The following is a 24809-nucleotide window of genomic DNA, read 5'->3' as shown; positions in this document are numbered from 1 at the left end:
CTCACTCTGCAGTTCTTATAGCTGCAGTTCTTCTAGTGAATCAACAATTACCTACATACTGAATATTTAAACAATAAACACAAAATAGTACCACTGTCAATGAACATTTCTATGTTGAATAGTTTCAAATTTTATTATCATGCCAGTGCTAAGAGTAAAATTACATACATTTTAACAGCCAACAGAACATCGAACATTAAAACCACAATAATTCAAAATGTCCGTAAAAAGTACTTACATGTGAATTTAAACAAAAAACATCAGGAACATATTTGTAAGAATTCTTTTGTATTGTTGTTTGTTGTACCTTTAAAGCAGATAAATATAAATAACGTAAAGTATTAGCTGTACAGTTGTTCTACTGTTAGTTTTAACATTTTTAGAAACACAATAGGTCGAACATTGCACTGTTAGTTTGGTGCAAACACAATACTGTTTATGACTAAAAAGTCTGACAACATGAATATAAATGCTGATTGAACTTCTCTGGTAGTAAAACAAATTAATACTATATAAAATGTCATTGTACAAAAAATTACAAATAGTTCCACCAATAGTTCAAATAGTTTTATTTGAATGTATTTTGCTTAGGTTCTACTGTACTTTAAGAAACAAAAGGTTGTAGGTTAGATATTTTTATGTTTAATTTTATGTTACTTGGTAAAAAATGTTTCACTTTTCACCCTACAAACCATGAATGCTTTTGGTCTTTTGTGAAAAGTCTGTCATCACTTTGGCAAATAAAAAAAAAAATTAATCATCATAGTCTTAAAGTTTATGGTGCTTGATACAGTCTAATGACTCTAAAAATACATATGAACATAAAGAAAACAAACGTCTGCACATTTTAATGCACAATTTTTGTTTGATAGCAGACTTCAACATTGGAAAGAAAACATGTGGCATGTACAAAAGTTATGACATTTGATATTAGTATATAGACATTGTGCGTTAAAATGAGCAAAACCGTTCCCTGCATGGAATGTGTTGACTTTTTTATATATTATTTTTATAGATTGTGTTGACTAAGCACAATATATTAACCAAAGGTGTCCGACATTTTCATTAGAGTGTCATTATTTTTGAAACCCTTTGAGACAGACTCACAAAAGTGGTGTAATGCCCTGCAGTGTTACAGTATGACTGGAGTTAGAGTGTACAAATCACTGGTCCATTTGGGTGGAACCCAGCCCACAGAGGCAGTGTATTCACTTCAGTAGTGGTTAGATGTACAGGGAAGTATTACATCAACAATAGAATAGGAGTATTTCAGCCTCACTAAGTCTGAGCTGGCTTGTTTTTTCTATCCTGCCAGTCCTTCTCTCTCAGATTCAGCTCTGTCTCTGTGAATGCTGCAGGACCCCAGTTAGTGATCTTCTGAGGACCCTTTGAACCTGAACGAAGACAAGCACCAGATGCAGCTTATTAAAAAAACGAATAAAGCATAATATGAGCTTGGGAGTATTTCAGAAAACTGTTGTCATTTAACAAAATCCTCCTCTGCATCGAAGAAAATGGACCCTAAATTGTTATTATGCAAATAGGCCAAAAACATTGCAAACAATGTGTGCTTTGGTCAGATAAGTTCATGTTTTAGATTGTTCTTTGGGGAAATGGATGTTGAATTTTCCATGCCAAAGATGAAAAGGACTATCCAGTAAAATGTGCAAAAGCCAAAATCTGTCATGTTATAGTGGTGCATTAGTGCCCACAGCATGGACGACTTGTTATGTGTGAAGGTACCACTGATGCAAAGGCTTATTGAGATTGTAGACAGACATATGCTGCCACTAAGGCACCGGCTTTTCGCAGAAAGCCCTCATCAGGACAATGCCAGGGCATTCTCCACGAGCTACAACAGTGTGACTTGGTAGACACAGAGTGTATGTGCTTGTCAACACTTATTTAAAGCATTTTTGTGCATAAACTAGATTAAAGGACTGCGTAATAAACAAAAACAAAAAAAAGAAGATAATTACCAGGCTGTATAAGACGTATGAGTCCCTCATGATGAGCCACCTTGTCCTTCCAGCTTTTTGTATTGTTGGCAGCATCCTCCAATTTCTTTATTACTTCCTGTCCAATAAAAAACAGACCTGTCAGACGTTACACTAAACGGATAAGCTGTTTTAGTTGCTGCCTCTAGAGGGCAGTCTAAACTAAAATCAGTCCTAGATTGAAGTAGTTTGACATATATTTCAAATAATTTAATAAAGCAGGGACATTGAAAATGTAATGATCATGGTATAATTAGTACTAGTAGTAGGTGGGCCTGGACCCACTGTGGTCCTGATCGGGATGATGTGATTACATTGAAGATTTTACTAATATAGTCTACTAGATATAATGCAGAATCAATCCATTTTTGCCTGGAAGATAAAAGGAAACCAGAGTCCACAAAGGAAACCCACAGGAATGCTGGAAGAACATGACTCCATACATACAGTGACTTTAAGCAAGGTTTGAACCCAGGTTCCCAGGACTGATGCTGAGCTCCCTCACTACATAGCACCTCTGTACTGCCCCTTTATGAATCTGTGACCTGTTGCACTGAAAATGTTCTGAAAACTAACAGAGGTGTGAATACCTCATACTGCTCCAGTGCTCCCTGCCTCTCCGTCTCCAGTCTCTGAAGCTGCTGCATGGCGGCCTGCAGCGCGTTCTCCTTTTCCAGCCGCTCCTTTTCCAGCTCCTCTTTCTCAGCTTGTGTCTGAGAGATCGCCTGCTGCTGCCTGAGGTGGATATGTTCCAGCTCCGCACGTTTTGCTGCCTCCTCCTCCAGTATTCTGGAAGATCCAATTATGACCCATTTTTAGTTTCTTGTCAGAAGCAGGCAGATTTAAAATGTCCTGTCAGTCCATGATGCCATGTAAGTTTCCCATGGCCATAGCATAAAAAAGGATTACTACACTGAAAATGCACACTGTTAATTATGTTGGAGGGTCTGTGATATTGTGGGGTGGAAAACAGCCATAATTAACAGTGTGCAGCAAGCTGTTTTCAGTCTAGTTATCATTTGTCTGCTAAATCCACTTTGGTTGTTTGTTGCCAAATAAAGCTCAGTTTTGGTTTTATCTGACTACAGAATATGATTCCAGTCAAAGTCCCAGTAGCAATTAGCAAATTTCAAAGGCTTTCATTTGTTTGGACAACAGGAAATGCCTTTTCTGGAAAGCCTTACAAACAATCTGTTGGTATGGAGATGGTGTCTGATGGATATCTTGTTTCTTCTACCATTCTTGACACTGAGTGTAGGTGCAAAACAAACTTGGGTCCCCATCCAGGCAAGTTGATTAAAGCAATAAGCCACGAGAAACCGTGCGTTACTGTGATTTTAGCACGGGGAATGACGTTTTTGGCACGACGCGAAGCGGAGTAAAACTTCTTTCCCGTGCTAAAATCATAGCAGTAACGCACGGTCTCGAGTGGCTTATTGCTTTTATAAAACGGCGGTCAACATAAAATACAATAAATACAACAATGTTTAATTCATAAATGTATTTATTGTGTATAAACTTACAATAAAGCATTCTTCCGCGACGCAAGGTAGTTCGATTAACAGTGTTGCTAGGCAACATGAGGGCGAACATAACATTAACTTTTTCTATTCAGTGGCGTATTAATATGGAATGATGTGAGGTGGTCCTAGGTGTGCGTTTATCGGGGATTTTACAACGGCTTCGAACGCGGCTCAGCCAATCAGATTTTAGGACCGGAACTATCTGTTTTATAATACAGTTTTCATCATTTTTATTTATTGACTCAACTTTAGTTATGGGCATTTTTATATGAGTAGTTTTTATCTATAGTGATTTCCTGAATTGCTCCCTGAGGTCCACCTACTTTACCTTTATTTGAATCGTGTTTTCATGTCTTTCCCTTGTTGAAAATTTGACATGTGAGTGACCTCATTTGAACCCCAGTGAAACTAGAAGTCATGAATTACTGCTTGAAATTTCCCATTGAAATTACATGAAGAAAAACTGGGCAAGTTCTCCAGACGACTGAATATTGTCTGAACACTGTGACATAAATAAAATCAATGAGATAGTAAAACTGTAGTGGTGTGTTGTGAATATGTGAATGTGCTGAGGCGGGCATAAGTCTGCAAAAAAAGCAGGAAGAGGGCAGTTCTGTGTCAGGAAAACAGGAACCTAATACTACAGCTTCAGCATTTCACATGTTTGAAGTGTTACACTTTCTGTTGTATCCCCTTCTATTAACACAAGTCTGTTCTAGTGGTCTGTATTAACTTCCCTACAGTCAGTCCCTTTTTCACAAATATTCTAGATAGCCATTGCCATGTGCATTTAAATGTATCTGGGGAGGAGGGGTATTTGCTAATGGTCTTATGTTTTGGCTCATCAGTGTATGTTCAGTATTAGTATTAAAAAATGTTATGTAACCAAAAGTGTTAGTTTTGAGGAATATGACTGACTGAATCATTACACACATACTGTTTTTCCTACCCATACTTTCTATTTGCACACTGATTGTTTATTGTGTTGGTACCTGGCCTGCAGTTTGCGAACAGTCTCTTCATCCTGCCTGGCCTGCCTCTCGTCCTCGAGTGCCTCCTCCAGGCGATGGTACATATCCTCGAGCTCCCGAACACGCTGTAAATACTGCTCTAGCTCACTGGACTTCTGTGCCACCTGCTCCTCCATCTGCAACCGTACCTGATACACACACACACACACACACACACACATATTAGTACATGTGTAAAAGGCTCAAACATTTTGAAACGCTTAAGTTCAAGACTCAAGTTCTAAAGAAATGACATTTTAAACATGCAAGTTCCCTGTTGTAGATGGGACAGAGGGTTTTAGCTCAGTGTGTACCTCATGATAGTTTAGACTCACTTAGCTGTGACTGTGTTTCTTATTTCTTCCTGTGTGGTCAAGCTTGAGTATGAAGTCAACAGCAGTTCAGTACATTGTTTGCAGTTCAGTTTGTTGTAACGGTTATGCCTTGTCAATTTAATCCTGTGTTCGCATGTGTCAGGCATGAGAATAGACATTGCCAATGGTGTCACAATACTCATGATATAATAGACCGGAGGAAGTATTAAGCTAGATATTAAGGCTGTAATCCTTCATATTTCATTTCGATTTCAACTGAACATTATTTTAAGTGAGATCCTTTGTTTCGTAGTGAAGGATTAGTGATGCCTGTATGTGAGCCAAAAATGCTAATTCTATGTAAACTTCATGCAGAACCCTTAACTAGTCAGGGGTTGTGTCACTGTCCTTTATGCAACCGGGTCAATGATTCATTACATTTCATTTTCATCAACCACTTATCCAGTTCATGGTCACAATAGGTTCACTTTCTTCCAGGAAACAATGGGCATGCAACAGGAATACCCTGGGACAGACCGCCAATCCATCGTAGGGTTGGTCAATGATACATTCATGAAAGTCTGTTTATTTCTCTGAAGAATGACATTCTCATTTAATTATTCTCTATAAAGAGCCTGATGCTAAAATTGACACTAAAGATAAACCTGCCCACAAGGCCAAAAATGAGGCGTGAAATGAGTAAAGTGATGCATTTAAGCCTTGTACATGTTACATGATTTCAGTAATCTCTCAGCTGCTGTATTTCTTACACTACACACCTTTCCTTTCAATTTCTTTTTCATAATCAAAATAAAGTACACACTTTACAAATGTACACAGAAATGTAATAAAGACAACAACAATTCAAAAAGGAATCAGAAGCAAGATGTAAATACACAGAAGTGTAATTCGAGTGTACTATAATTAATCAAAAAACTCCCTTTTTGCAGCTAGTACCATTGCATCACATTGAAATGCACTTTCAGAGCAGGCGAGCAGTGGCACTGCTGGTGAGCCTACAAAACTGTTGCTTCATATTTGTGTCAGTGTATATACAGTATATTTGCGCTTTAGTGTGTTTATTCTTTTTCTTATTCTATTTTTATATTCTTCTTTTATTCTAGGTTTATTGTTTAATTAATGTTTAATGTTGCACCATGGGTCAGAGAGTAACACAATTTCAATCCTCTGTATGTCCTGTACATATTGCAGTTTTGACAATAAAGCGACTTTGACTTAAATATACAACTATTGTATTAAATGTTATGTTCAAAATACTAACTACTAAGCTACTTATTAAAGCAATAAGCCACGAGAGGCCGTACGTTACTGTGATTTTAGCACGGGGATGACGTTTTTGGCACGACGCGAAGCGGAGTGCCTAAAACTTCTTTCCCCGTGCTAAAATTGTAACAGTAACGTACGGTCTCGAGTGGCTTATTGCTTTTATAAAACGGCGGTCAACATAAAATATAATAAATACAACAATGTTTAATCATAAATGTATTTATTGTGTATAAACTTACAATAAAGCATTCTTCCGCGACGCAAGGTAATCCGATTAACAGTGTTGCTAGGCAACGTGAGGGCGAAAATAACATTAACTTTCTCTATTCAGTGGCGTATTAATATGGAATGATGTGAGGTGGTCCTAGGTGTGCGTTTATCGGGGATTTTACAACGGCTCCGAACGCGGCTCAGCCAATCAGATTTTAGGACCGGAACTATCCGTTTTATAATATACAGTTTTAAACAAGTTTAGGAATTTTCTCTAATGTTCTAACTGGCTGCTGTTTATCACTGGGCTCACATCTAACGACAAACTATTAATGCTAAATAAATGATTGGCGATGCATGTTAAGTCATCGATCTGAAGGAGGCAGCTCCTCCTCCTCAGTAAAATTTGTTACTGACTTAAAAATGTGGGCTAAAATCCAGAGGTGTGTCCTGGGCTTTAGCAAATCAATCAGCCCTGCAGACAACAGAGCGCCGCTGTAGTAAATAACCCAAAATAATTCAGTAATGTTCAGGATATGGAAGCGATATGTCAAAAACTTCCATAAAAACGAAAAAAGGACTGCTTCTACAGTTAAACAGTCAAATATGATGAGTTAAATACTGGCATTTATTTGAAATTTCCAGGTACTTCCCAGTACTACATTTCTCATACTACATGTGCGATCATGACAGGCAGGAAGGAAGTTTAGTCACCAACCTTGTGAAGCTTAAGCGACTTCTAAAAATGTCTACGATGTCACAGAAGACCACAGATGTAAAAGAACAAGGATGAAGCATTAAATAAAACATGATACTTGTGTATTGTGAAATACTCAGATTTTTAACAAGCTGACAAGTACAAGCTGCACATAATCTTTTTTTTAGAATTGTGATATTTTTTCTAATGCTTGTAAAACTGAGAGACTAAATGTGATAAAAAAAAATGTAATAAATAAAATGTAATAAATAAAAGGCAGTTAATTGAGCAGGCCAGAGTGTACCTGGTCCAGTTTCATAGGACTGTGCTGTCTCTTTGAAAGTTAATGTGAGTCTACAAGATTGTTTATGTGCCGTCGCTGTTTATTAGTCCAATATAAAGTCTACGTAAGTGTGCTTCCACATTTCAGACAATGACAGTAAATAAAGGGGAAGTTGCTAGAACGAACTTCCTAAAATACTACAAATACAGATAAAGGTAGGTGGACGTCTGTGTGTTATTTGTGCAGTGATGGGTGAGAATATGCCCGGACAAGGAATTTTCCGTAGGGAAATTCCACAGAATCAAATTGAAACTTTAAAGTGCTAACTAAAACTGCAGCATGATAAGCAGTAATGTAGCCAGTAGTGACCCAGTGTAGGAATGAGTAGATACCATTTTCTCCTTCTCCATTTCAGCTCTGTACAGGTCCTCTAGCTCGCTGTGTGTCTGAAGGCGCTTGCGCTCCTCCTCGGCTGCTGTGGCTGCTGCCTCCTCCAGTTTCTAACCAACAGTAAAAATTAACAGCAACTTTATGTTTCCATGCACAAGCTAGTATACACACACACATAAACACACACACACACATATGTATATATACAGGGGTTGGACAAAATAACTGAAACACCTGTCATTTTAGTGTGGGAGGTTTCATGGCTAAATTGGACCAGTCTGGTGGCCAATCTTCATTAATTGCACATTGCACCAGTAAGAGCAGAGTGTGAAGGTTCAATTAGCAGGGTAAGAGCACAGTTTTGCTCAAAATATTGCAATGCACACAACATTATGGGTGACATACCAGAGTTCAAAAGAGGACAAATTGTTGGTGCACGTCTTGCTGGCGCATCTGTGACCAAGACAGCAAGTCTTTGTGATGTATCAAGAGCCATGGTATCCAGGGTAATGTCAGCATACCACCAAGAAGGACAAACCACATCCAACAGGATTAACTGTGGACGCAAGAGGAAGCTGTCTGAAAGGGATGTTCGGGTGCTAACCCGGATTGTATCCAAAAAACATAAAACCACGGCTGCCCAAATCACGGCAGAATTAAATGTGCACCTCAACTCTCCTGTTTCCACCAGAACTGTCCGTCGGGAGCTCCACAGGGTCAATATACACGGCCGGGCTGCTATAGCCAAACCTTTGGTCACTCGTGCCAATGCCAAACGTCGGTTTCAATGGTGCAAGGAGCGCAAATCTTGGGCTGTGGACAATGTGAAACATGTATTGTTCTCTGATGAGTCCACCTTTACTGTTTTCCCCACATCCGGGAGAGTTACGGTGTGGAGAAGCCCCAAAGAAGCGTACCACCCAGCCTGTTGCATGCCCAGAGTGAAGCATGGGGGTGGATCAGTGATGGTTTGGGCTGCCATATCATGGCATTCCCTTGGCCCAATACTTGTGCTAGATGGGCGTGTCACTGCCAAGGACTACCGAACCATTCTGGAGGACCATGTGCATCCAATGGCGGTGCCGTGTATCAGGATGACAATGCACCAATACACACAGCAAGACTGGTGAAAGATTGGTTTGATGAACATGAAAGTGAAGTTGAACATCTCCCATGGCCTGCACAGTCACCAGATCTAAATATTATTGAGCCACTTTGGGGTGTTTTGGAGAAGCGAGTCAGGAAACGTTTTCCTCCACCAGCATCACGTAGTGACCTGGCCACTATCCTGCAAGAAGAATGGCTTAAAATCCCTCTGACCACTGTGCAGGACTTGTATATGTCATTTCCAAGACGAATTGACGCTGTATTGGCCGCAAAAGGAGGCCCTACACCATACTAATAAATTATTGTGGTCTAAAACCAGGTGTTTCAGTTATTTTGTCCAACCCCTGTATATATATCTGTATATATATATATATATATATATATATATATATATATATATATGTATGTATTTATTGGTTATTGGTTAATCATTAGCAGTGAGTACATACAAAGCACAATAGTAACAAAACAGCATGTGGTACAGAAGCTAGTCAGTAATAAACCCAAACACAGCAGGACTTCACAGTACACCAAAACACATAGTGTAACAATGTGTCATCTTATTTTCACAGAGATCTTCCTGTTATGTTTAGTGTTAGTATGTGTAGTGTTAAAGCAAACATGCCCGCTATGACACCAGATAACCAACACCAGAATATAAATTACATAAAAAGCTATTGTGTGGCCATAACTGCAGTTATTTAAAATAAACAAGGGATTGTCTGACTTGTTCTTTAAAACAATGCAAATCATCAAAACTTCACTTTAAGTTCCAAGAGTAAAGCAACTGATAGCATTCTAGCTAGCTAGCTGTATAAAACAGCTGGAAATATGTTTGAATTTCACCTAGCAGGACCAAAATTCTCAAGTAGACAATACATCTACAACTACAAAGAAAACAACTTCTTTGAGGATATAAATGTTCATATTTTGGATAGAGAGGACAGATGGTTTGAAAGAGGAGTAAAAGAGGCCATTTATGTTTAACTAGAACAACCATCTTTGAACAGAGGTGGTCTCTTATGACATCAGTTATCATCCAGATATAAAACAGTCTTGAGATCTCTTCCTAAGCAGTTTAACGCCCATTCACACCTTGACCCATGTGGCCCTAATGACTCACATGATGGCAAGGTGGAGCCATGACTCTGAAGTTAGTCACACCTCATGTGATCAGAACAATACACACGTTGGCTCTCAGGAGTCAGGACCACCTCCAAGGGACCCCCTCCCATGAGCTTTTTGAACTAAAGAATTTTGAGAGGTTAAATGCCTTTCTTTCATCCAAAGACTTTTGTATGAGAGGTGAAACATCTTCAAATATCTAATAGAAGTAAAGTTGCCTTCAACTCAAGCACTCAAGACTACCATGACCTGGATGACTGAGAACTCACACAGACAACAGAACATAATATCAACCAGTTTAGTGCTTAACCGGATAACCAACCAGGAATTCATTGTTTGATTAATGCTGTCAGTTAAAAAGATAATTTATAATAAAAAATAAGAACATTAATTTATATACTGTTTATGCCAAAAGGTTGACAGACCTGATATAAACTGTATTGTTAAATTTTATAACAAATGATATTTATATAATTCACATACTTATCCCTTTTAGCAAGTGTAGACATTGAAGAGACTAATCACTGGGTCGCCATAACCACATTACCTTCTCTAATACATTTTAACAAACAAGATTGTTCATCATTAGTGCAACTGAATGCAGCTGTAACCACTTTGTCACCCCTTATTCACCAGCAGGCATTAGGGTGAGAATACACAGCTGAGAGTGCCCCTGGCAGGATAGTGTGAAATATCTCAGGTGGGACAGCTGAGACACAGGGTAGGTCTTGTTTCTCAGTGTGAGCTTCCTAGGCAAGTATTGAGCCTGGCTATCGCTCTCCTGGTATGTTTATTGTCCTGCTGTGTGTAGGGGCTAAACGGGGAAGGCAGTGGCATATCAATGGCAAATTGTTCTCCATTCACACTACAGTTCAGGCTCATGTGGCTCAGACAAAGAGAACTTGTTGTCATAGTAAGTTAAGTGATTGTTTCTATTTTATTCCGTCTGCACAGTCACAACAACATTCTCGCAGCATTTTTGAATATTGTGTAATGCACGCATTCTTGTAGAAGAGCTGACTGAAAATAACTGTACACAGGGGGAATTGTTACAACTCTTGTTATCAAGTGTTGACCTCACTGAACCAACCCCCAAAAAACAACAGCACGTTTTCCTGTAAAGAAACTAAAGACAACAACAATTGAAACAAATGGGATTTGTCATCATGAACACTTGGCTAATCAGTATCAATAAGCATTGACCAAACAATACAGGCTACTTGAGATTAATGTAAGCTTATTTGTGTTTGCTCCTTTTTAACTTTATCCAGTGTAAAATGTGATTTTCAAATGGAATAAGACATTATAAAGAACTGTAAGGCGTGCTACTAAAAATGCAGGTCAAGTAGGGTTAAGTAAGCAATCGAAACCGCCCATCCTCCGAACCTCACCCACCTCACAGACACATACATCCTTAAATACAATCAACATTTCTTGTAGGAGCGAAACCAAACACAGGGTCTAATCTGATTGGGTCATACTAAGGGGTTTTGGCCCAGACCATGATTAACTTCCAAAAGCTGCCAAAACCTGTCTGTAGTTTCAGGGTAACTCCATTTATTATTGCTTTGTGTTTATTCAGCTGTTTATTTGTAGTTACTTCATATTTTCATTTAAGATCCAAAATGACAACATAACTTAGCTAGCCACATATGACCATTTACAAAAAGACAGAGAGCTTATTAAGGAGGGTGGTGAGTTAAGCTTACTGACCTTCCTCATAGCCTCGAGCTCGCTCTGCTTGTTCTCGTTGGCTGTCTGGAGCTCTTTCATCCTGAGCTCAAGCTGCTCTTGTTCAGCTTGTTGTTTCTGCCGCAGCTCTCGCCGCTTGTGCCGAGCTTCGTGATGTGGAGCCGGACGGCCAATCTTCAGCAGAGATATACATGTCTGAATACCTAAAACAGACAGAGAAATAAGAAGAGCGTGTGTGGGTTTATTTACAACTATTTATGCATTTATCAGTGGTAAATTAGGATAAGGTTTGTGTATTAAATAAAATTAAGTAGTGATGTGGCCTTTTCCCACCTTGTATCCATTCCTGCTTCTTCTTTTTATCTGAGGCACTGATTTCATAACTTTTGTCTAAGCACTTGACAAAGAAAAGGCACTTCTTCCCCTCCTTATCTGGTAATGACTGTAGAACAGACAGGAAGAGCCAGAACATGTGTCAGCATAACGCCATACAGGAAAAGGAAATAAATGACCAGCATTTGTGGAAAATACTGTAATACCTTTCACCACCCACCTACACTGTTTGAATTCAGCCATATGTTGATGGTATCACAATGAGAATCCATATGACTAGGAATTGGTAATTGAGTATTTTTTAGATTTAGATTTTGTAAAGATTTTGTCTGACTACTGACTGTCATTTTGGGTCTAAATTAGCATTAGATTTAATTCAATAATTACCCTAACATACTTGCATTACCCTGTTTAACTCCCTCTAAAGTAAATCTTAAGTGACATTGAAATATCTCTACATCTTAGGCTGCATTTACATGATATGCAGCAAAACTGTGTTTGCGCTGACTGGCTATTGTTTTCTATGGAGCGAGGTGGAGTCACTTACCTTGCTGCTATGCTACATTGAGCGCAGTTTACCACTATAACGCTTAGTTTTTACTGCTTGACCTGCCAAACTGTTTTATTTGATTGAACTTTGACCCAGTTTGCCACTGACCTTTTTAAATGGCTGCCAAAAAGACAAATTGTTTTATGATGTACACAGAAGTGAGTTTTGGATGTGACTGGCTTAAAGTTCCCAGTGTGATGTCACTCTCAAACTGTGATTATGTTTGGGCATGAGCATGAAAACCTGCTAATAAACCTGAAGAAAAAAGCATACTCTTTTCAAACTGGTGAAATAAATATTAAATCTATACAATAAATAAATATTAATCTATGTAATTTAGTGCATCACCTTTGGGATAGTTATTATTTTCAAATGATTTACTTTATTTTACATTATTTTTCATAGCTGTCTATGTAGTAGCATGGACAATCATATAACTGTAAAAAAGATGTGGTAAACTCTTTAAAACTTGCCCTTGTCCTTACTATATGTATTTTTTTTTCATCAACCACTTTATCATTATCAGGTTCGCAATGGGTCCTGTTCCACTGCAAAACACTGGGTGCACGTTTTCAATAAACATTTAATGATGTAGTAATGTAAAAATGTTTAGAATTTAAGAACTTCATATGGTTTAATGGCTTCAATTTCATATGGTTAATTTGTAAACAAGTCACTAAAATCTAGAACAAGTCAGTGTGTGTTGCTTACATCACATCATGCCAAACAGACAACACAGTACCGCAGCACATTAGGGACAAGTTCAACACAAGCACATTAAATAAATGCAAAAAACATGTTTGTGTCATTTTGTTTGAAATGTCTTGCCTCAACGCAGCAGTTTCCATCCAGCAGTATGTCTCCTTTTTTCTCTAACAGATCTTCACTTACGTAGTAGGAGATTGAATTAGGCCGGAGCACAAACCACCGCTCAGTCCAGTTTTTCCGTTTGTGGCCTTTTTTCATCATATAACCCTAAAAATAAAGCAGATATTACAAAAACATCCACAGGTTCTGGATGTGGGAGTCAGTTATACAAAGTGCATGTCACATACAAAACAAAAGCGCTGCCTGTTTTTTTCTAATTATTATTCAGTGTCTGTCTGTCTGTGTCTGTGTTGGCACATCTGGCCTTGGCAAAGACCTTGGAGTATTCCACATCACCCTTCCCTCTGCATACCAATTTAAACTCAAAAGAAAACAGCACTGTTATCAGTGAGCTCCACTGATATCACAAGCCTTTTCCAAAACATGGATGCAGTCTGGCTCCTCATATCTTGGAGGTCAGAATATAACCGCACAGAGGTATAACGAAACTACATAGCTAGTGCTTAATCAGCCAGCACATTCCAAATATATGCCAACCAAGCTTATGACATGTACCACTGCACAGGAATTGGAGTTATTGACATGTAATTACAAGAGAACAAGAAGTATTTTTCTTGCACGATGAATGAAAGAAAAACTAAAATCCACTACAGGGTCAAAGTGATCTGGACATCTATTTTGAACAGTGGATTCAGCTCATTCAGCTAAGTTAGGTAACAGGTCTACATAGTCAAGCATACAGCTGCTCGGGTCATGTAGAAACCTGTAATAGAACCAGTATGTATTTAAATGTTTTAACAGGGCTCCTTGATTTCCCTTTTGCACAAAGTTAAATCCATAAATAAATGGACGTCTATGTCCTGCAACCTCTGAGGAAACAATGACTGCCAACTGATAGCCTGATCGTTTTACCCAAATATCAACCTAACAGATCTTGTCATGTTTCCAAATCTATAGGAAAGCCTTTACAGATGAGTGAAAACAAGTTAGTACCACACACTTCTGAACATCGTTAATCAGTAATCAGATTTAAGTCATACAGCCTGAAAAGGTTTTGCTCAAATTAGATAAGTCTAGCACATAAAATAAAGCCATTATGCTATAATCTGAGTTCATGGACTGTTATTTTGGAGCTGATACCTGTTTTAGTACATCCAGAATGAGCTCCTGGAAGACCTCATTAATGCCCATTGAGAGGGTCTGTCGGTCCATGCCCTTGCTAAAGTGGCCCATGCCAACCAGCTCGATAAGCTCCCACACGCTCAAGCACTGATGTTGGCTGCTTAGCTGCAACTTGTAGTCCTCAAACTTCTCTTCGATCCAGCTACCTCCCATCGCTTCTGTGAGCTTGCGCAGGAAGTACTCAATCTAATAAAAAGATGATGAATGAAGACAAAGCAGACATGACCAGAAAAACTAACATAACCTTTTAATTTCATATTAGGTGAGCACTGACAATGTCAGACATCAGACACAACCAAAACACAAATTATACAAAGATGCAAGGAGCAATACGAGTGGAGACAATTAAGGGAAATTTGAGGAAACACCCACTTAAGATGGCATCACTGTTTGGACCCACAAATCACTGTGAACAGTTTTTCGCTAAGCTGTTCCCTGCAGAAAACCAACTTTGATTAAGACTAACAGACATCAACCTGGAGAACCAGTTGCATCTTGCCATAGCGTCACTACCCCCAGATATTACACAGCTGGTCAGGACCTATCATTCTCAACCCTTGTATTGAAATTGTGATAAGGTAAGTCTGAGATCAAATGTAACCACTTATTATGCTATCAGCACCATTTATATATTATGCACATACACCGATCAGGCATAACATTATGACCACCTTCCTAACATTGTGTTGGTCCCCCGTGTGGTGCCAAAACAGCCCTGCAACTGTGATGCACTGTGTATTCTGACACCTTTCTATCAGAACCAGCATGAACTTCTTCAGCAATTTGAGCTACACTAGCTTGTCCTTTGGGTCGGACCACACGGGCCAGCCTTCGCTTCCCACGCGAATCAATGAGTCTTGGCCACCATGACCCTGTCGCCGGTTTACCACTGTTGCTTCCTTGGACCACTTTTGATAGATACTGACCACTGCAGACTGGGAACACCCCACAAGAGCTGCAGTTTTGGAGATGCTCTGACCAAGTTGTCTAGCCATCACAATTTGGCCCTTGTCAAACTCGCTCAAATCCTTACGCTTGCCCATTTGTCCTGCTTCTAATACATCAACATTGAGGATAAAATGTTCACTTGCTGCCTAATATATCCCACCTACTAACAGGTGCCACGATGAAAAGATACAGTGTTATTCACTTCACCTGTCAGTGGTCATAATGGTATGCCTGGTCGGTGTATCTTCTGGCTATATGTTACATCATTGTAGTCTGTGGCCTGAAACCAGATGTAAATATTAATCTGGCCCTAAGTGGTCCCACCTCTGCATTAAACCACTGGAATTTAATAATTTTTGATGTGGCAAAAAGTATTTGTATGTGTAAGAGTAAAAATTTGTTTTAGTACTGTCATTTATTAGTAATTTTGTATATAAGGTCAAAAGATTACATACATTTGCATGCGACCTGCCATGGCAGTCTATAGATTGTAAACATTTCTTCATTTTTTAAAAAATAAATTACAAACTTTAACCAGATAGACAGATTTAATACAAGAACCAACATACTGTCAGGGCCAGTGATAGCTCAGTGGTTAAGGTGCTGGACTAGTGAACAGAAGGTTGCCGGTTCGAGCCCCGCCACCACCAAGTTGCCACTGTTGGGTCCCTGAGCAAGGCCCTTAACCCTCAATTGCTCATTGTGTAAGTCGCTTTGGATAAAAGCGTCTGCTAAATGCTGACAATGTAAATGCAATGCAATGTATACTGTACTATACTGTACACCATCCAGAAAGCTTTATAGCAAATATCTTCCAAAAAAGCCATTGCTGCTATTTTTTGTCCATGTGATAAGCAACATTGTTTAGTGAAGCTTAAAATGCCAGTTTTTAGCAGGGCTGCTTTAATGCATGGCAGCCTTAAACCTGTGACAAGGTAAAGCTTTCCTGACTGTGCATGTGGTCACCCATGATTAAATCTCACTGAGCCATGACCACTGATCCACTATGACTGTTCACTATTCACCTAGAAAATGTGATCAGGTTTACAGGTTTGCTTTCTATTAAACTTTTTAGACAAAGTGCCACCTGTTCAAAACCTTCATTTATAACCTATACCTCATTATACAGAAAAACACACTCTTATACAGTGGACATGCTGTATTTAGAGAAATTGTGTGGAAACAAAAAGTCACATGACCAGCCACCCTCCTTATTCATAATAGGTGCACTGGATCTAATTCCTCAGAGTTGACATCTGTTCTCCACAGCCATTACACAATCTCCAAAATATCCAGATTAGGAAATGATGTAAAAATTTTTAGCCCCTGCCTTACACAGTATTTTGTTAAACAGCAAAAATAAAAAAACTAAGGAACCTGTGTTACAGTTTAAGAACCACTGCATTATAGAATACAAGTCTGTGTCTTACCTCCTCTGTGACCATGATCAAGGGGTACCTGTCCTCTGACAGAAAGTTGAAAATGCACCAGATCTTAAAGGCATCGTCATCAGAAATGAGCAGGTTGTTTCTGTTTAGATTTTTTCTAGCACACAGAGTCCAGCACATCCTGTTAAAATCCACTCGATCAAAGTTGTCCTGGACCTGCACAGAAAGAGAAAGTAAACGTTTAAGCAAAACCAGCATTTACATAATAAAAATACTTGATTTAATTACAGTTTCAATGAAAATTGAATGGAAATATACTGTATGTTAATAACATAGTGACATATTTTTTTTTATTTAAATGAAAAAGATGAAGTTTCCATGACAAATGTCCGTGTGCACTATTATTCAACCCCCAGTTTCAGTACTTGGTGGAACATCCTTTTGCCTTGATAACCTTTAATAAGCAATTTTGATAAGTGCTAACAAGCGTCTGACACCTTTTTTGTGGTATCTTCACCCATTCCTCTTATGCAAAAGATTCAAGCTCACTAAAATCTGAAGCGGTCTTGAACTGCTTTCTTTAAATCCCACTACAGATTTTCAATGACTGATTTTCCAACCAATCTTTGGTTGATCTGAGTGCTTGTCTTGCAGGAAAGTCCAATTATCACCAAGGTTAAATTTCGGCACAGAAGCCATGACATTTCTTTCAAAATGCCCTGTATAGGTGTGAATCCATGATGCCAGTCACACAATCAGACAAACCACTGATCCATGTAACCAAACTGAATAGAATTGTGTCCAAGAATTCTGCAGGTCTATCCAAATTCCTTCTGGTGTATTCTAGTCGACACTTCCTGTGCTTCTTAGTAAAATGTAGCGAACTCTTTGCTGCTGCTCCATAAGTTTGGACCTTCCAGATAATACTTCCAGTGGTGCCTGTTCAGGGTCATGTTCAGGGTCTTGAAAATGTTCTTATACCCATTGCCCTTTTGGTACAATGAAGTATCTTTCTTTTCAGCTTTTGTGATAACTCCTTACTTATTTTTTACAATGGTTGCAACACACCCTGAACATATCTTTGGGTGGCGTTTATATAACACACAACAGTTGTTCCAATGGTTTAATCATGTTGTAACCCAATTTTAGGTCATACAAACTAGCACGTTTTAAGATCAGCAATATTATGTAGGGGTTGAACAAATGTGACATTGCAGTGTTAACAAAATACTGCTGCTAATCCAAAATACAGTATACATTTTTGTTCATTTGATTTCATTCATCATGGGATGGAACAAGCAGTTCTGCCTGTGCTTTTCTTCCTCCATTGAACTGGCGTTCCCAGGGATACCCTAGAAACACTGACCAAAGTTCCTGATTCCTAATAATAGGCCTTTTCTGTATTGCTAAGAGCTTCTACTAGGAAACATCCAAGCAAACATTCTGTGCTTTATTTATCCAATATGGTTACATACAGCTACCTCAAATCATTCTAATTACACTTCTTATTGATCTTGCAGTGATGCCTTCCTAGTAACACAATTCGGGTGTATTTATACCATTGTGTTCTGAACAATACAACTCCGGTAAAAGTCTAAAAATAACAATAGTAATACAAATGACTATTAATAAGGTCTTATTAATAAGGCACTTTCTTTACACCTAAATGTATAATGTACATACAGTCATACATGTCATTACTGACACACCACAACCAACTTAAATCACAACTCTCTTGCACCCTCCTGGCAGTCAAACAGGTTGCTGCTGGTGACCACAAGCAAAGGTAACTAAGCAATTCGATACCTCTGTAGTACAATGGCTTTAACTGAGAACTGGGTTACATATGATGAGGCTTTATATAGATCAAAGATTCATAAATCCAAAAAGCCAAGCAACGTTTCTCTAAAACATCAAGCTTTTTGGTTTGTTTTATAGCAACCATGAAGAGCTCTGCTTTCTCCAAGGAGGTGTGGCACATTGTAACCACAGCTGATACCTAATTTAAATCTAAACTGAAGTAAAGACCTTATTTACTGTTTTACAGTAATACTTTGCTGTGGCGCTTTTGTGCACAGTTGAAGAAAGGTAACTTTTTTAGAAACACAATAATTATGTAATATTCTGTATAAAAAGTTAGCGTAGTTTCATTCCCATTTGCTTTTTATTTTCTATTTCTATTATTTGATTCTGTTATTCTGTTTAATTAGTTTTTTAGTTAAACACTTAAAAGTTGAAGAATATGGCACATGCTATACAGGTATGCACTAGCCAAGACAAATTCCTTGTGTGTGTTACATACTTGGTGAAATAACATGATTCTGATTCAATCTTTAGCTCACAGTGCTATTTAAAGATGGTCAAGACAGGATACACAGTCCTATCTAATGCTGACTAAAGATAAACCACCATTACTGACTTACAGAGTCAGGAGACGTTAGTTTTAAAAGACCAGCAAAAGTGTTTGTCAGTCCACGTCACACACACCTCCCATCTCTTCTTGTGCACTGTGCACGGCTACACAATAGGAGCCTTGTGGGCGACCATTGGTGCTACTGAGCTGCAGAAAAAAACAGCATTTGCATTCTGTGGGGCTATGAAGAGACTAGATTTATAAACAGGCCTTATCACCACGCATAAGATATGAGTACACCAAACCTACACGTCTCAAAAACATGGTCTATTTTGTTAACAATAGTTTAGTCAGTGCACACACAAAACTAAAACTAAAGTGAAATGGTATAAACTCTACATATGGACACATGCTTTAAAAAGTATGTGTATGATTTATAGAAAAAAAGACCTATCAGACCTCACCACGTCACTTCTGTGGAATACATAAATGTGCCTCTGTGCTTATGGTTTGTAAAAAAAAAAGCTGCTCTATTTTGGTCATGCATTTGTATAGCCCCGCTCTTTTGTTTCCCCTCTGACTTCATAGTACTTCATTAACAATGCATTCCAGGATTTGAGAGAGATGCAGTGGAGGAAAAAGATTCTGTTCCACGTTCAACCACTGAAAAATCCACAGTGGAAAAGCATTGCTAAACACTGGCACAAATGTTTAAGAAACATTTCATTATAAAGTCACCAGACTAAAACTTGAAGAGATCACATATGAGTATGTAATATTCTGTTATATTATGATTAGTGGGGTCAAACCTGAAGTAAAAAAAATACATTCAAACACAAGCACATCTTTATCTCATTAAAACACAAAGTAGTTTATTTGCATGCTTACATACTGTAATATCTTAAAGCAATGTGAAGCAGCAACCTACATTGATCAACAGTGTTATGTATGGTAAAGCATCTGAGATGTTCAGGGCATGTTTTAACTCTAAAAGCCCTGAAAACCTTGTTAGGATACACAGCATTGTAAAAAGTCTAGCTGTTGGGTTAAAACTGGGTTGTGGTTTCAACAGAACACTGATCCAAGATATTGGCTCAAATCAACAAAAAGTGTGGGCTGAAGAGGCCAAAAGAGAGGACCTGAACATCTGGAGGATCTGGAATGATCCTGTATCAATGGCTACTGTCTTAGATTCATTTTTGAGTATTCTCCAAACTCATTACAGAATTATAGAAGATGTGGGGGTGTTATGTTTGGTAAGAAAGCTTGCATTAAAGGCAGGAATGCTTTAATGTAAAGGACTGCAGCGTACAATATGCTGACTCACAAAAAGAGAGCCTGTGAGTTAGAAAGGAAGAGAATCAATGTGTACAATCCAACGACAGAGCCACAGAGTTACCAGAACTGGCTGTGAGTCAAGCTGGGTAGAAAGGAAAGGGGAAAGGCGGATCTTAAAAAACGTTAAACAGGATGAGATGGATGGTGAAACACCATCACAAAAGAAGACATTAATGAAATATCCTGTGATATCATTGATGGTCTATATTAAATGCTCCCAATGCTCTGTGGCTCATGGGTTATACATGGGCTGCTCCCCCCAAAGTAACCTAAAATCCATTTTAGTATACAGTCTGTTTACTTCAGTTTCCCCTCAAGTTTTATTTATTATATATTTCATGTATTCAATTTCTATTTAATAATTATTCTGTTTTCCAATGCCACTGGAATCATGTCAATTATATCTAGAATATTTCTAACACTACAGGCAATTATATCAAACATAAAGCTGTCACCACACCCTCAGCGTCTCTAAAAGCACAACTTCACCACCAGAGATTTACTTAAACCTTTGAGACACTACGCCATGAGAATCAGAATATTGTTTTATTGCACATAAGCATTGTAAGGCATTTACTTCAAAAATTCAAACAGATCATTCTTAAATGAATCTGGTTATATAGACATAAAACCGACCAGAGCAATACGAGAGAAAACCTTATAAATTATTCACGTTACACTGTTTTAAAACATTCCTCATTAAGCAGATGAATTGGCAACAGGTAAGGGAATGATGACTGGATATGAAAGGTGGATCCACCTTTTTTGAAAAAAGGAAAAAGAAAACATTTCTCAATGCAAGATTGAACATAATTTAGATCTAATGAAAAGATTCAGTCTGTTACTTTATTTCGCAATGAGAAAGCCATACATCAATTCGACTTGGCCCAAGCTCAACTCAAATGGACGGAAAGACAGTGGAGTTGTGTGCTGTGGTTTAACAGCTGTATTTTTTATCAGGTTGCATAAATATACATAAATCAAATTATAAATTAGTTTGTATTTATAAAATACAATGAAGTTAGTCCTTGAAGTTGTGTAACAGGACGGGTTGCGCCTCGTTATACAGGCACCAGGTTTGAGCCCCACACCCGCAAAAGTTGACAATTAACCCAATTTGCATGACGGCTAAAAATATTGCGGCTAAAAGCCACTATCAAAAATGGTAAAGGGAAAATAATGACAATGGCCAAAATAACAGAAACAAAGTAACAACTGAAAGACACAAAAACATCTGCAGCATGCAATGAAGAAAGAGGACAGAAAAAGATAATGCCCAAAAAATGCATCATGCACCTTCAGAAAACCTGACAGGACTGGTCCAAGCAGATCTCCCAACAGTGGATTTAGCAACTGAATCCCAACAGAGTAAAAAACATGATAAATAGAACCACTTTCACCCAGAGCAAACTAATGCTCAGCAAGACTGAGGAACCAACATGTCAATCATCTGTCAATCATCACCTCCATGCCCCATCTGCTAGCCCTATTTGCCAAAGCAAAAAGACATGATTCTGTAATCAAGCCACACCACCCATCTCCAGTTATAACAGTCTGTCAGTTAAATAAAGGTTCAAGAAAATTAACAAACAGATTCTTGTTTTGACTGCATTTTTACAAAATGTCCAGCCTATTCCAGAAATGTGATTTGTGGTTTATTAGCAGTTAGCTAGCTGACCTACTATTCTGGAATGGCAGAATGATGTTGAGTTGTTTCCAATACATCAGTGTTTAAAGGTTCTATATTTTAATAAAAGCAAATACTGTTTATATTTTCTAAAGTATTAAAACAATACTTATAACAGTATATAAATTATTACTTTAAGAAAACCTTGTGGTTTCTAAACTTCTCAGGCTTATCGAATGTGCTATTACATGTTTGATCTTTTTTTGCTGAATACACTTGTTAAAGACAAGTGTTACAAAATATGCTTCTTCCTTAATCTGCTTCCTCTCGAACAAGGATGTAAAAAAGCCATGGGTAACTTTAAAAACTCATTAACTAGAACTTATTTCATAAATAAAATTATTTTCCACTTGTCCTACTGTGTAGGATTTGATTCAGACTGACAAAGAAAGCAGAACTGAGTTTATTTTTATAAATGACTAGCAAATAAACCTTACGCATCACTCACATTAACCCCACGCTGCTCCATATTTTATGCTCGCTGCTCCAATTCCCTGGTTTCAGGTATTAAGAGCTTACCTTATCCAGGATAAATTTGTTCAAGTACGGCATGTATCCCTGGTTGGAAACTGGTCCCTCATCATCATCTCTGAAGTGCTCTTCCAAAGCCACTGGATCATGAGGAATTTTCATTACTGTGCAAAGACTGTGGGAAAGCACCTGAAAGGGTCACAATAATAAATTTAGAAGGTGTGTTGATACAGTGACAAAAGCAATTCATTTGTACCTGTAAATACACTGAATTCGCTCCCTGTCAAAACTGTACATGACAATGACTATTTCATAACAACTGTTCATGTCACGATAACATATATATTAAATGTTGGGCTGATTGTAGTAACTCATAGTAAATGCATTAAATGCAGCAGATATGATCAGGCATTAAGAACTGAGTGACTCTAATAAGGGCCAGACAAGCCGGTAAAAGTATCTCTGAAACATCAGAGTAAGCTCCCAGGGAACCACTGTGAGTTTCCAGTGATAGTAGTCTGAAAATGGACAAGCCACACACTGCTAACAAGTTGTTTGGTGGCCAAAACTTATTGATGCTAGAGGACATAAAGTCTATGGGATCTGGTACAGACCAACAGAAAAGCTACTGTGGCTCAAATTGCACATAATTTCAATATGATGAGGTAAAAGTGTCCCAACACACATTGCATCAAACCATTCTGTGTACAAGGCTGCGTAGTTGCAGGCCAGCCAAAGTGTCTGTGTTAATTTCTGTCCACCATCAAAAGCACCTGCAATGGGCATGCAAGCAAGAACTGGGCATCACAGTTATGGGTAGAATGTTGACTGGTCCAAAGAACCCTGTTTTCTCCAGGTGTGCATGGCTTTCTCTGGAAGAGAGGATGACGCCCTGTAGGATGATCTGCCACACAATGAACAAAAGTTGAAATGCCTGCTGGTAATGTCCTGGTAATACATACATTATGACTCTTTTAATTGTCTTGCTTCAGCGAGTCAAAGCTGTTTGCCAAGCCAGGTTGATAGCACCACTGAGATTTAAACTCTAGAGCTCAAGCTCTCAGCAGTATGGGATAGCGCATAAGACCACTATGGTGACCCAAGTACCGATCCAAATCCAGTTTTGACAAGTGTTTTGGGTCGGAGTACTGCTGGAACACAACTGCATCCAAGTTTCAACGTCCTGGTTGTGTTTGTGGTGGTGCTTTCTTTCCGCTTTCCGTAGTTCATTACTTTTTCTGTCAGCAAAACAGTCCCAGAACACAACACTACAACCCCCATGCTTGACAGCAGGTACAGTGTTGTTGAGTTTACACATACTCTGGTCAAATGACTTAATTGTTGTTTCACTTGCCTCTTCTTAAAAAGATTTCTTCTTCAATGTAAAGCTTATTACCTGTGGACAGTGTAACCAGCTGTAGTGAATCATAAACATTGAGGGGTTAGATGACCATGCCACCAAGTCAAATGGCATTTTATGACCTCCTACCCCACCATTATTACCAATGATTAGCAAAGTTGTGAGTATATTTTTAAGTAGAAATTCAAATTTGCATTTACAAGCAGTCATCTTCTACATCTTCTACATTTCATGTATCCTTTCCCTTTGGTGCCAATGAAACTTTAGAAACTACACGCCCTTCATTTAAGCATTGACAAAAACCACAGTGTAAAAGAAACACAGCTGCTTACACTGCAGCTTTAACCACACTCAACACACAACTCAACACTTCTAACGTCCGAGAGTTAGTGTGGTCAACACGGTCTTAATATTCCGTGTCACAATTTTGCGGTAGAATGCTTTAAAACAGAAATAAACTGGTCTTAAAATCATAGTTAAATAAAGACAATAACACACGAAGCTCAGTTAAAATGTGACAGAAATGAGTTGACGTGATTTACACGACAAACCTGTTCATGAAGCGGCAGAACAAATAAAAGACACTAAAAGTTTATCAAGTTAGGATAAACTCGTACCTTTAACTGAGATTTGGATACTTTGCCACTTTTGTCCACATCCAGCGAGGTGAATGCGTGCCATATCGCTTTTAAAAGTTCGTCCCTCAGTGCCATGTCGAGCAGCAGCAGCAGCAGAC

At 38.4% G+C, this 24809-nt stretch overlaps 1 protein-coding gene across 1 annotated transcript; it reads right to left on the bottom strand.

Annotated features, from left to right (window-relative positions):
• Positions 1-146: 146 nt before the first annotated feature.
• swap70b (switching B cell complex subunit SWAP70b) lies at positions 147-24809 on the bottom strand. Its single transcript, XM_063004734.1, has 12 exons — positions 24691-24809; positions 22762-22902; positions 16907-17080; positions 14487-14714; positions 13347-13493; positions 11969-12077; positions 11657-11838; positions 7714-7821; positions 4513-4679; positions 2588-2786; positions 1980-2076; positions 147-1394 (listed from the first exon to the last, which is right to left on the bottom strand). The coding sequence occupies exons 1-12, from the start codon at positions 24784-24786 to the stop codon at positions 1279-1281; spliced, it is 1764 nt and encodes a 587-aa protein (XP_062860804.1). The 5' UTR covers positions 24787-24809; the 3' UTR covers positions 147-1278.

The sequence above is a fragment of the Trichomycterus rosablanca genome, chromosome 11 (assembly GCF_030014385.1).
Source record: "Trichomycterus rosablanca isolate fTriRos1 chromosome 11, fTriRos1.hap1, whole genome shotgun sequence".
Lineage (NCBI taxonomy): Eukaryota > Metazoa > Chordata > Actinopteri > Siluriformes > Trichomycteridae > Trichomycterus > Trichomycterus rosablanca.
Note: the sequence above shows the minus strand (reverse complement) of the source record. Positions and strands in the feature narration are given on the sequence as shown.

Coding starts and splice junctions, on each gene's coding strand:
- swap70b (XM_063004734.1), bottom strand. CDS start 24,786: ATGGCACTGAGGGACGAACTTTTAAAAGCGATATGGCACGCATTCACC. Junction 14,715..16,906: donor TGATCATGGTCACAGAGGAG/GTAAGACACAGA, acceptor TCTTTTTATTAG/ATTGAGTACTTCCTGCGCAA. Junction 11,839..11,968: donor GAAGCAGGAATGGATACAAG/GTGGGAAAAGGC, acceptor TGTCTGTTTTAG/GTATTCAGACATGTATATCT.